The sequence below is a fragment of the Scyliorhinus torazame genome, chromosome 3 (genome assembly GCF_047496885.1).
Source record: "Scyliorhinus torazame isolate Kashiwa2021f chromosome 3, sScyTor2.1, whole genome shotgun sequence".
In the NCBI taxonomy this organism is placed as follows: Eukaryota; Metazoa; Chordata; class Chondrichthyes; order Carcharhiniformes; family Scyliorhinidae; genus Scyliorhinus; species Scyliorhinus torazame.
The window spans coordinates 202,840,968-202,854,587 of record NC_092709.1 but is presented as its reverse complement, the minus strand read 5'-3'; the positions used below and the strand labels follow the sequence as shown (position 1 = coordinate 202,854,587).

The 13,620-nt window shown below is 50.8% G+C and overlaps 1 protein-coding gene across 1 annotated transcript in view; it reads left to right on the top strand.

The window, feature by feature from the left end:
* Positions 1–13,620, top strand: part of scfd2 (sec1 family domain containing 2) — a 512,739-nt gene that overhangs the window by 472,955 nt on the left and 26,164 nt on the right. Inside the window, exon 7 of the mRNA XM_072496760.1 lies at positions 9,543–9,677. Within this exon, the coding sequence (XP_072352861.1) occupies positions 9,543–9,677 (135 nt within the window). The remainder of the gene's footprint in view (positions 1–9,542; positions 9,678–13,620) is intronic.

Genomic DNA, 13,620 nt, shown 5'->3' with positions numbered 1-13,620 from the left:
CTGCCCCCAGATCTTTAGCGTTGCCGCCACCACCGGGCTCGTGATGTACCTTGTCGGCGAGAGCGGCAGCGGTGCCGTCACCAGCGCCCCCAGGCTCGTTCCTTTGCAGGACGCCATCTCCAACCTCTTCCACGCCGCCCCCTCTCCTTCCATCACCCACTTACGGATCATTGCCACGTTGGCTGCCCAATAGTAACCACCCAAATTCGGCAACGCCCATCCTCCTCTATCTCTGCTACGCTCCAATAACCCCCTCCTTACCCGCGGAGTCTTGCTCGCCCACACAAATCCCATAATGCCCCTGCTTACCCTCTTAAAGAAGGCCTTAGTAATCACAATTGGGAGGCATTGGAATACAAAAAGAAACCTCGGGAGGACCACCATTTTAACCGACTGTACCCTACCCGCCAGCGAGAGTGGCAACATGTCCCACCTTTTAAAATCCTCCTCCATCTGTTCCACCAACCACGTCAAGTTAAGTTTGTGCAGTGCCCCCCAGCTCCTTGCTACCTGAATCCCCAAATATCGAAAGCTCCTTTCCGCCCTCCTCAACGGTAGGTCCTCTATCCCTCTACCCTGGTCCCCCGGATGGATCACAAAGAGCTCACTCTTTCCCACATTGAGCTTATAGCCCGAAAAGTCTCCAAACTCCCGTAGGATCTGCATTACCTCAACCATCCCCTCCACTGGATCCGTCACATACAGCAACAGGTCGTCTGCGTACAGCGACACTCGATGTTCCTCTCCCCCTCAAACCACCCCCTTCCATTTCCCTGTTGCGCTACAATTTATTAAGCAGACTTAAAAAGACTATGGAGCTCCGGATCGCCCCGGAGTGTCTGCGAATCGGCCCCCATGCAGCAAACTCAGCGGCCGTGTTTAAACACTGGCTGGCATGCTTCAAAGGTTACCTTCGAATGGGCCCCGGCCGGACCACAGAAGATCAGAAAATGCAGGTCCTGCATTCCAGGGTGAGCCCGGAGATCTACACGCTCATCGAAGACGCAGAGGATTTCCCGACGGCGCTCACCATGCTGAAAGGAGTCTACATTCGGCCCATAAACCAGGTCTACGCACGCCACCAACTCGCGAGGAGACGACAAATCCCCGGAGAATTGCTAGACGAGTTCTACAGCGCACTGTTGATATTGGGAAGGAACTGCAACTGCCCGTCGGTGAGCGCGATCGAGCACACGGAGCTACTAATCAGGGATGCTTTTGTGGCAGGTATGACTTCTTCTCAAATTCGCCAAAGACTGTTAGAGAGAGACTCGTTAGGACTCTCAGAGGCACGGGCCGTTGCGGCCTCCCTCGACGTGGCCTCACAAAATGCCCGCGCCTATGGCCCCGACCGCGCGGCAGCCCCTTGGGCTCCGTGGACCCCCATTGCGACCAACTCCCCGGCACCCCCCCCACCCCCCCCCAAGCCTGCACGGCTAGAGCACCAGACCATCCCGGTGGGCCCCGCTGCTATTTTTGCGGGCAGGCGAAACACCCCTGGCAGCGCTGCCCGGCCCGCTCAGCTATTTGTAAGAGCTGCGGCAAAAAGGGGCATTACTCAGCGGTGTGCCAGTCCCGGAGGGTCGCCACAATCTCCTCCGGGGGAGAACGGGGGCAGCAGACTCAACCCCCCCCCCCCCAACGATCCATTTGCGGCCCGCGGGCGCCGCCATTTTGGGTCCCGGACACCACACGGGGAGGATGGGCGCCGTCATCTTGTGACCCCCCCCCCCCCAGCCATGTGCGATCCATGGGGGCGGCCATTTTGTCCGACCGCGTGCGATCCATGGACGCCGCCATCTTGGCTGATAGCCAAGGACCCCAGCATAGACGGCTCCACAGGGTCTGAAGAAAACGCCGCGATGCAACAACCACGACTGGCTTCGGTGACCCTGGACCAGACGCGGCCCCAGACGCTCCAAACGGCAACAACAACGGTGCTGGTCAACGGGTACGAGACACCATGCCTGATCGACTCTGGGAGCACGGAAGGTTTCATCCACCCGGATACGGTAAGACGCTGTTTTCTTTCCATTCTTCCGAGCACCCACAAGATTTTCCTGGCAGCGGGATCCCATTCCTTAGAGATCAAAGGGTTCTGCATCGCGAACCTAACGGTGCAAGGGAGGGAGTTTAAGAATTATAGGCTTCATGTCCTTCCCCAACTCTGCACTCCCACTCTCTTAGGGTTAGATTTCCAGTGTAACCTCCAGAGCCTAACGTTCCAATTCGACAGCCCAATACCCCCACTCACTATCTGCAGCCTCCCGACCCTCAAGGTTGAACCACCTTCCTTGTTTGCGAACCTCACCCCGGATTGCAAACCCGTCGCCACTAGGAGCAGACGATACAGCGCCCAGGATCGGACGTTTATCCGGTCTGAGGTCCAGCGGCTGCTGAAGGAAGGCATAATCCAGGCCAGAAATAGTCCCTGGAGAGCCCAGGTGGTAGTTGTGAAAACCGGGGAGAAGCAGAGGATGGTCGTAGACTATAGTCAGACCATCAATAGATACACGCAGCTCGATGCGTACCCTCTCCCCCGCATATCCGACATGGTCAATCGGATTGCATAGTACAAGGTCTTTTCCACCGTGGACCTCAAGTCCGCATACCACCAGCTCCCCATCCGCCCGAGTGACCGCAAGTACACGGCCTTCGAGGCAGACGGGCGGCTCTACCATTTTTTAAGGGTCCCATTTGGCATCACGAACGGAGTCTCGGTCTTCCAACGGGAGATGGACCGAATGGTTGACCAGCACGGTTTGCGGGCCACGTTCCCATACCTCGACAATGTAACCATCTGCGGCCACGATCAGCAGGACCACGACGCCAACCTCCGCAAATTCCTCCAGACCGCTAACGCCCTGAACCTCACATATAATGAGGAAAAATGCGTTTTTAGCACCAACCGTCTAGCCATCCTGGGGTACGTAGTGCGCAATGGAGTGATAGGCCCCGAACCCGAACGCATGCGCCCCCTTATGGAATTTCCCCTCCCCCACTGCTCCAAAGCCCTGAAACGCTGCTTGGGCTTCTTTTCGTATTACGTCCAGTGGGTTCCCCAGTACGCAGACAAGGCCCGCCCGTTAATTCAGTCCACTACCTTCCCCCTGTCGACAGAGGCCCGCCAGGCCTTCAGCTGCATCAAAGCGGATATCGCAAAGGCCACGATGCACGCAATCGACAAGTCCCTCCCCTTCCAAGTTGAGAGCGACGCATCCGATGTAGCTCTGGCGGCCACTCAACCAAGCGGGCAGTCCCGTGGCCTTTTTCTCCCAGACCCTCCACGCCTCAGAAATCCGCCACTCCTCAGTGGAAAAGGCAGCCCAAGCCATAGTGGAAGTTGTGCGACATTGGAGGCATTACCTGGCCAGCAGGAGATTCACTCGCTTCACTGACCAACGGTCGGTAGCCTTTATGTTCGATAATGCACAGCGGGGCAAAATCAAGAATGACAAGATCTTGAGGTGGAGGATTGAGCTCTCCACCTATAACTATGAGATCTTGTATCGTCCCGGAAAGCTGAACGAGTAGTCCGATGCCCTATCCCGCGGCACATGTGCCAACGCACAAGTAGACCGCCTCCAAGCCCTCCACGAGGACCTCTGCCACCCGGGTGTCACTCGATTCTACCATTTTGTGAAGTCCCGCAACCTCCCCTACTCTGTTGCGGAGGTCTGTACAGCCACCAGGAACTGCCAAATCTGCGCAGAGTGCAAACCGCACTTTTTCAGGCCAGATAGAGCACACCTGATAAAGGCTTCCCGTCCCTTTGAACGCCTCAGTTTGGATTTCAAAGGCCCCCTCCCCTCCACCGACCGCAACGCATACTTCCTAAACGTGGTGGACGAGTACTCCCGTTTCCCCTTCGCCATCCCCTGCCCCGACATGACAGCGGCCACAGTCATTAAAGCCCTCTGCACCATCTTTACACTGTTCGGTTTCCCCGAGTACATCCATAGCGACAGGGGGTCCTCCTTCATGAGCGACGAACGGCGTCAGTTCCTGCTCAGCAAGGGCATTGCCTCGAGCAGGACGACCAGTTATAACCCTTGGGAGAACGGTCAGGTAGAGAGGGAGAATGGTACGGTCTGGAAGACCGTCCTCCTGGCCCTACGGTCCAGAAATCTCCCAGTTTCCCAGTGGCAGGAAATCCTCCCGGATGCCCTCCACTCCATCCGGTCGCTGCTGTGTACCACCACTAACCAAATGCCTCACGAGCACCTCCTTGTCTTCCCTAGGAAGTCCTCCTCCGGAACGTCGCTACCGACCTGGCTGGCAGCCCCAGGATCCATCTTGCTCCGAAAGCATGTGCGGGCGCACAAATCGGACCCGTTGGTCGAGAGGGTTCACCTTCTCCACGCAAACCATCAGTACGCCTACGTGGCGTACCCCGACGGCCGACAGGACACGGTCTCCCTGTGGGACCTGGCGCCTGCCGGACACACACACACACTCCCAACACCAATCACCCCCTCCCTGCCACCGACGCACCCCACGACAGCTCCCTTCCCGGGTGGATCGGTCCTCCCCCCATGCCTGCCCAGGAGTAAAGAAACAGGGACGAACAGCGCAACGCTCCCAGAGACGATAGTGCCCGAGCCAGCACCTGCACCACTACCGGGGCTGAGGCGATCGACAAGGACGACCAGGGCACCCGCTCGACTTGTGGAATCTACGTGACAAAAATCTGTAAATAATTCTGACAAAAGCTGTACATAGTTAACTGTTGGGCTAAATGCAATAGCCACTGTACGAAATTAGTTCCAGGACCAGCCTTGTAAACCCCTACCACCATGCGAACCACCACCCCGCCGGGTTCCTTTTTAACAAGGGGTGAATGTGGTGGTATGTATTAGGGGTAATACGGTACCTGTGAAGCCGAGAGGCTATTAGCTGACAGGTCCCGGGTCCTGGTTGGATCTGCCGCCTGCTGGCTCCGCCCAGAAAGGCGGAGTATAAGAGCCCGAGTTCTCCCAGCAGCCGCATTCTGTAACTGAGCTGCTGGGGAACAAGTCTTGCTTAATAAAGCCCCGATTGACTTCATCACTTCTCGACTTGAGTGAGTAATTGTTGCGCTACACACAGTAACTTCATTTGAAGCCTACTTGTGACAATAAGCGATTTTCATTTTTTTTTTTCATTTTCATTTCACACGTCTATAAGGCGTATTCGAGGATTGATTACTTTGTAGTGAGTCGGGAGATTTTGGTTGGGGTGGAGGGGGCAGAGCATGCGGGGATAGTTATCTCGGACCATGCACCCCACTGGCTGGATATTCGGTTCAGTACGGGACGAGAGCAGAGGCCGAGGTGGAGGGCGGAACATGACCGTCTAGTGAGCGAGATAGTGGAGGTGGGGAGGGAATATTCGAGGGTGCCCACCATGGAGAGGTTGGCGAGGAGGAAAAAGTTGCAGGGGCAATTTCGCAGGCTGACAACGGGGAGGGTGGTAGGGCAACTGCGTAGGGCAAGAGGGGTGCAATACGAGTATGGGGAGAAGGCGAGCCGCATGCTGGCGCACCGGCTGTGGAGGCAGGCTGCGTCCAGGGAAATATTGAAGATCCGGGCTGGGGATGTGATGTCAGAGTCAGAGAAGATAAATGAGGCATTTAGAGAGTATTACCAGGGATTTTATGAGGCAGACCCAGGAGGAGAGGAGGTGGACATGGAGTGGTTTCTGGACGAGCTGGAATTTCCCCAGGTGGAGGAAGCAAAGAGGCAGGAGTTGGAGGTGCCCCTGGGGCTGAGGGAGGTGCTGGATAGTATCAGGGGTATGAAGACGGGGAAGGCCCCTGGGCCGGATGGGTACCCGGCAGAATTTTATAAGGAATTTGCGGCGGACCTGGCACCACATCTGTTGGGGGCATTGGCAGAAGATCAAACAGGCTTCGTGAAGAGCAGGCAGCTCGCGAGTAATATAAGACGGCTGTTGAATGTGGTGATGAATCCGTCGAGAGCTCTGATACCGGAGGTGGAGGTGTCCATGGACGCGGAGAAAGCATTTGATTGGGTGGAGTGGCGGTACTTGTTCGAAGTTTTGGGAAGGTTTGGGTTTGGGCCGAGATTTGTGGCATGGGTGCGGTTGCTGTATGTGGCGCCAAGAGCGAGGGTGAGGACGAATGATATGAGCTCACGAAGCTTTGACTTACACAGGGGTACATAGCTGCTGTTTGCGCTGGCCATAGAGCCATTGGCGATGACTCTCAGGGGGTCGGCAGAGTGGCAGGGGATAATGAGGGGACAGAGGGAGCATCGGGTGTCACTCTATGCCGATGACCTCGTGCTGTATGTTTCGGATCCGTTGGAGAATATGGGAAGGATTATGGGCCTGTTGGGGAGGTTTGGAGGGTTCTCGGGATACAAGCTGAATGTAGGGAAAAGCAAGGTATTCCCGGTGAATGAGCTGGCACAGCGGGCTAATTTAGGGGGGATGCCATTTACGGTAGCGGGGGATAGGTTTAGGTACTTGGGGATTCAGGTAGCGAGGGAATAAGTGGAACTTACGAAGCTGGTGGAGGAGGCCAGGGAGGATCTTAAGAGGTGGGATACACTGCACTTAACGCTGGCGGGGAGGATCCAAGTGGTGAAAATGAATATTCTGCCGAGGTTCTTGTTTATCTTTCAGGCTCTCCCGATCTTTATACCAAAGGCCTTTTTTCGGAAAATGGACACAATCATCTCTGACTTTGTATGTGCGGGGAAAGTGCCGAAGGTGGGGAGGACCCTGCTACAGAGGCAGAGGCAGAAGGGGGGGGTTGGTGTTGCCAAACTTGCTTCATTATTATTGGGCGGCGAATGTGGACAAGGTGCGGCGGTGGTGGGAAGGAGAAGGGGTAGAGTGGGTTAGGATGGAGGAGGAATCTTGTAAAGGGTCTAGTTTGAGGGCTATAGTGACGGCAGCATTGCCAATGGCTCCGAGTAGGTACTCAGGGAGCCCAGTGGTGCAGTCCACGGTGAAGATATGGAATCAGCTGAGGAGGCATTTTAGGGTGGAAGGGATGTCGGTGCTAACTCCGCTGTGGGGAGAGAGTAGAGCTGCCGAGGGGTAGTGAGTTCAGGTATCTACGGGTTAGAGACTTTGCACAAAAGGTCTGGAAGGGGTTCTCTAGATTGTCACCCTGCTGGAGCGACTGCTGCTTCCGGATGTGGAGGGGGAGGGAGGAATTGGGGATATATATAAGTGGCTGGGGGAGTAGGGAGGCGAGTGGGTGGTGAAGATCAAGGAGGAATGGGAAGCGGAGTTGGGAATGGAGATCAATTGGGGAATATGGAGTGAGGCACTGCGAAGGGTAAACAAGACCTCCTCTTGTGCAAGGATGAGCCTGATACAGCTTAAGGTGGTGCACAGGGTGCATCTGACTCGGGCGAGAATGAGCGGATTCTTTCAGGGGGTAGCAGATGAGTGTGAGCGGTGTGGGCGGGGCCAGCGAATCATGCGCACATGTTTTGGGGTTGTGAAAAATTGGGAAGATTCTGGGAGGGAGTGTTCGCGGTCTTAGCCAGGATAGTGGAGGAGGGAGTGGACCCGGACCCTTTGGTGGCGATATTTGGGGTTTCAGAGAAGCTGGAGCTCATGGAGAGGAGGAAGGCCGATGTCTTGACCTTCGCCTCTCTGATTGCACGGTGACGAATTTTGCTGGCGTGGCGGTCGACATCGCCACCGGGGGTAGCAGCATGGTTGGGCGACCTGTATGACTTCCTGTGGTTAGAGAAGATAAAGTATGAGTTCAGGGGCTCAGCAGTGGAGTTTGAGAAAAGGTGGGGGATGTTTGTGACTGTGTTTGAGGAGCTGTTCGTTGCAGGGGGGAGGGGGGTGGGTGATGGGGAGTGGGGGGGTCAAAATGGAGAAAAATCTGTACAAACTGTATAGTTGATTGTTGGGAAGAATGTTTCCCGGGGTGTTTATTTGCTGTCACCTACTTTGATTCAAGTTTGAATAAAATGCATTTTTTTTTTGAAGAGTAGGGATTAATGGGTCCTTTTAAAATTGTAACCAGTGGGGTCCACAAGGATCGGTGCTAGGACCCCAGCTATTTACAATATATATTAATGATTTGGTTGAGGGAACAAAATGTAACATCTCAAAATTTGCAGATGATACGAAGTTAGGTGGGAGGGTGAATTGTGACAAGGATGCAGCGATCCCACAGCATGACAGGTTGGGCGAGTGCGCAAATCAATGGCAGATGCAGTGTAATTTGGATACGTGTGAGGTTATTCACTTTGGAAGCAAAATCAGGACGGCAGATTACTACCTGAATGTTTGTAAATTAGGAGAGGGGAGTGTTCAGTGGGACCTGGGTGTCCTTGTGCACCAGTCGTTGAAGGTAAGCATGCAGGTGCAGCAGGCGGTAAAGAAGGCTAATGGTATGTTGGCCTTCATTGTGAGAGGTTTTGAGTATGGAAGCAGGGATGTGTTGCTGCAATTGTACAGGGCCTTGGTGAGGCCACACCTGGAGTATTGTGTGCAGTTTCTCTGAGGAAGGATGTTCTTGCTCTCGAGGGGGTGCAGCGAAGGTTTACCAGACTGATTCCAGGGATGGCGGGACTGTCATAACAGAAGAGATTGACTAGGTTGGGATTGTTCTCGCTGGAGTTCAGAAGAATGAGGGGGGATCTGATAGAGACGTATAAAATTATAACGGGACTAGACAGGGTAGATGCAGGGAAAATGTTACCAATGATGGGTGTGTCCAGAACCAGGGGTCACAGTCTGAGGATTCAGGGTAAACCATTTGGACAGATAAATATTCAGAGTCATTTCTTCACACAAAGAGTGGTGAGCCTGTGGAATTCATTACCACAGGAAGTAGTTGATGCTAAAACTCTGAATATATTCAAGAGGCGGCTAGATATAGCACTTGGGGAGAATGGGATCAAAGGTTATGGGGAGAAAGCAGGATTTGGCTATTGAGTTGGATGATCACCCATGATCGTGATGAATGGCGGAGCAGGCTCGAAGGGCCAAAAGGCCTCCTCCTGCTCCTACCTTCTATGTATCTATGTATGGCTGAGTTGGCAGCACTCTTGTTTCTGAGTCACAAGATCCAGGGTTCAAGCTCCGTTCCAGTGATTGAGCATAAAAATCAGGGTTGACACTCCAGTGAAGTATTAAGGGAGTGCTGCACAGTCGGAGGTACCAACTTTCAAATGAGACATTAAACTAGGGCCCATCTGCCTGCTTGGGTGGATGTAAAATATCCCATGGCACTATTTTAAAACAAGATTAGATGACTTATCTCTGATGTCTTGGTGAATATTTATTTCTCAATCGAAGTCACAATAAACAGATTACCTGGTCATTATCACTTTGCTGTTTGTGCTGTGCATTAATTGGCTGCCACATTTCCTATATCACAACAATAACTACATTTCAAACGGTACTTCATTATCTAAAAGTGTTTTGAGACCTCTAGTGGTTGTGTAAAGTGCTTTAAGGAATTTTGGCCTCAACTTAATTTATAAATTTAATTCAAATTATTTTCATGCACCAATTTCAATATGCAAACAGAATTTATCTAAACACTTTCATTCTTGTAGGCAACTTACAAGCCTTTGGTGAAGCAAATTTTAGAAGAAATATTCCGTCCAGATCGAGCTGACACTCTGGATATTGAGTACATGTCCGGTGGCTTAACAGAACTTCTCAAAACTGGATTCAGCATGTTCATGAAGGTTAGTTATAGTTCATTGAAAAATGTGACAATCACTCTTACAGAGGTCCATTCTTACCGTGCATAATGGCAAAGGTTTTGACTTATGTTAATGCATACACAGTACAGGTACCATAATGTGTGCTATAAAACACTTGTTACAGGTACATCTTCAAGAAGAAAAGGCTAAAATTATTTTTTTCCCCAATCTCGAATTGTTGCTGATGTGGACTGGCATGCCTAATTGCCCTTAAGAAATTGATGATAGGATATATTCATGAATCAGTGCAATTCATATGCCAAAACTGCTGTTAGGTAGGGAATTTTAAGATTTTGACCCAAAAAAAGATGACAATATTGTTCAAATCATGTTGGTGTGAGACTTACAGGGGAACATAAAAAATAGGGACTGAGTACGCCATATGGTCCCTCGAGTCTACTTGACTATTTAATAAGATCATGGCTGATCCTTGATCTCAACTCCACTTTCCAGCCTTATCTCCAAATTTCTTGAATCCTTTAATGTGCAAAGATCTACCGTTCGGTCTTCTGTATACTCAAGGACTGAGTATCTTCAGTTCCCTGAGATACAGTATTCCAAAGATTCACAACCCTCTTTATCTCAGTCCAAAGTGATTAAACCTTTATCCTGAGATTAGGAGCAGAATGTTATGGTCTCTGCTGGTGGGTTTGTAGGTGGAGGTGCCTTAAAACCTTCCTCGGGCATTCATGTCACCATCCCACCCCCCTGGACCTGGCTGCAATTTTATGTGGGGAGGGCAACTTATGCTCCAATTAAGGCCTTTAAGAGACAGTAAAGGCCATTTCCCTCCCAAGCCTAACATGAGGAGTTTAGACTCTTCCTCCCCATCAAAGGCCTCACCTCCTCTCCCTGTCATGAGATGAGTACCCACCCCTCCCAAGTCTCTGGGACTTGAAATCTGGAGATTGTCTGTAGTCCCAGTCTTGGCCTCTTAAGGCAAGAATATCCTTCCTTAAGTACAGAGACCATAACATAGTTATTCTATGTGTGGTCTCAGCAGAGTCCTCTACAATTGCAGCAAGATTTTTAAACTGCTTTTTCCTGGATAATGTTGAGCTTCCTGCACCTTATTATAGCTTCACAGACCCAGGTAACTGGAGAATAGCCCATCACACCCCTGGCATATGCACTGCAGTTAGTGGACAGGATTTGGGAAGTCAGAAGGTGAGCTACTCACCCACCGAATGCCCAGCCTCTGATCTTCTCTTGTTGTTATGGAATTTATTGGTCCAATTCTATGATTCTATGAATAGGGTTTCAGGTTAAAGGTGGTCCCCCAGGATTTTGATGGTGGGATACATGACGATGATAATGGTGTTAAATGTCATGTGAAGATGGCACGGTTCTCTCCTATTAGAGATAGTCATGCCTATCACTTGTGTAGAAGAAATGTTACTGACCATTTTTAAAAATTGTATGGACTGGTAAAAAATGCATTACAAAAACCTGGCAGCACAAAATTACACTTGCGGCCAATATTCAAGACTTTGAATACAAAATTTGAGATCAAAGTGCTGCAGGAATGAACTCTTAAAGGTTTCCTGCAACGACAACGTCAGGTCCCCTTTAGTGAGCTTATCCAGTGAGTAGGAAGATTTCCAGTTTGACCTCTTGTGTTAGGTTTTCCACTCCTGATCACTATTGGTCACCCTTGCTATGGGGTACATGTGTGTGGCTATCAAGTGAGATGTGGATTGGGCTCCCTAAAATGTCTTACTGTTGAGGCTAAACTATGATTAATGACCCGTTGACAAAGGATTGAAAGGCACTCTGCTCCTGTGACACGATACAAGCTGCGAGGCATCAACACTTTGTGCAGAGGAGAGAAATATTAATCAGAGAACATAGAACATAGAAAATACAGCACAGAACAGGCCCTTCAGCCCACGATGTTGTGCCGAACCTTTGTCCTAGATTAATCATAGATTATAAAAGGAAAAGGTTCCCCAAAGGTATTGTCTCTTCAATAAGTACAGGTTACCATTCATCACCAACCACTGACAAAACATTAGGGAGGGGGTGGCATAGTGGTATTGTCACTGGACGAGTAAACCAGAAACCCAGAGTAATGCTCTGGGGACCCGGGTTCGAATCCTGCCACTGCAGATGGTGAAATTTGAATTCAATACATATCTGGAATTAAAAGTCTAATGGTGACCAGACTCTGAACGGCCCCCTCAAGGGCAATTAGAGGTGGGCAAGAAATATTCGCACAGCCTGCAATTCCCACGTCCCATGAACAAATTTTTAAAAATGCACTAAAACCTGCACCCCCAAATAAACAGAAATGAATAACGGATGGGGAGTATGGGGGAGCGATAGGGAGTTGGGGGGGGTATGGAAGGGCATCATGAGTGACTCTGCTGGACATGGATGGGCTGGCACACGTAAAGGTGCTGGGCGGGGGCAATGCCAGGCACATTCTCGTGGGGGGGGGGGTTTGAGGGTTTGGTGCCAGACCACCCATGAGGCCGTTGATCACCTTATAGCACTGGATGTCGTATCTCCTGGTCACCGTTCCCAAGCTGACGGCCGCTGTCACTTCCTCCCAGGAAGCAGTGGCTGACCCTCCGAGACCCTCAGAGGAACAGGGCATCCCCTCTAGCCTCGATTGCGTCCAATAATCTGCCCAGGTTGGCATCCCCGAATCGTGGGGCTGGTCTTCTCGGCATCGTGGCTGCGAGCTGTGGGAGGTTGGCTGTGCAGGAATGGCTTAAATACTGCTCTCCTTACGGACAGCTACTGGACAGAGCCCGAACACCACTGGACGGGACCAGACAAAAATGGGAGGACAACTGGGGACATAGGTAGGATGGGGACTCTGATTCTCCGGCCAGTCGCCAAACGCGATTTTGGCGTCGCCGACCGGAGAATTCAGCCCCTGATCAGCAAAATCGATACGTTAGCAAATTTGTACATCCAGTATAAATTTGTATTTTGTTCCCTCTGTGGAGATGAATTAAATAACAATGTGTTTGGATATCAATGATGATGTTTCATCTCTTGAAACCGTCCCTTGAAACATTTTAGTTCTAGAAAGGTACACATGTAGCTTATTGCTAATAAAGGGGACACCAGTACGAGCTCACTCATACACCCTCTAATGATGTGATGCCCCCTCTAACGATGGATGTGTACCGTTTTAAATGTGGTCTTCCTTGTAGAAAATAAACTTTTACCAATATTCTCACCATGTGGAAAAATGCAAATACATTTATCTACCCTAGCCAGTGAACTTAATATACATCTGAGACTGAAAATTTGGCATTGAGCAAGTAGAAACTAGTATTCAACTGATATCGACATAAGCTACTCGCATCATTACCAAAACAAAATACTGATGGTATTTGACCCAGTAGATCTGTCTGCTGATAGGACTTCATCTCTGTGGTGTCTGGTGGTGGTCAGAAGTGTTGATTTATTTGTCCAAATATATATTAGCCAACGTTCCCTCACCACGAACAGCCATATTATAAATATATTCATGATCCTTTGAATTATTTCTCCAACTTTTCTATCACGATATTGTGTATCTTTTCTGTGGAATTGTTGTCAGCTAAATGAAAAGCTCAGAAAAGCTCATTCTGCTTCAGGCGACTTCCGGTGGCAGCCATGGAGTGAGTGGTCGCACACAGGGCAGCACCGTCTCAAAGGCGTTAATTCAAGCTCTTTTTACCCAAAAGTGGAGGAGTTTTGATAGGAGCGTGTAGCTGAAGGTGTGGAGGAGAATATAAATGAGGCACTCGGGGAGTATAATGGGAGTTGTAGCGGGCTGATCTGGGTGGTGAGGACGGGGACATGGGGTGGTTTTTGGACGAGCTGTAATTCCCATGACTGGATGAGGAGAGGAGGCAGGCACTGGAGGAGCCTTTAGGGTTGAGAGAGGTGATGGATAATATAAAAGGGATGAAGTCAGGGAAGG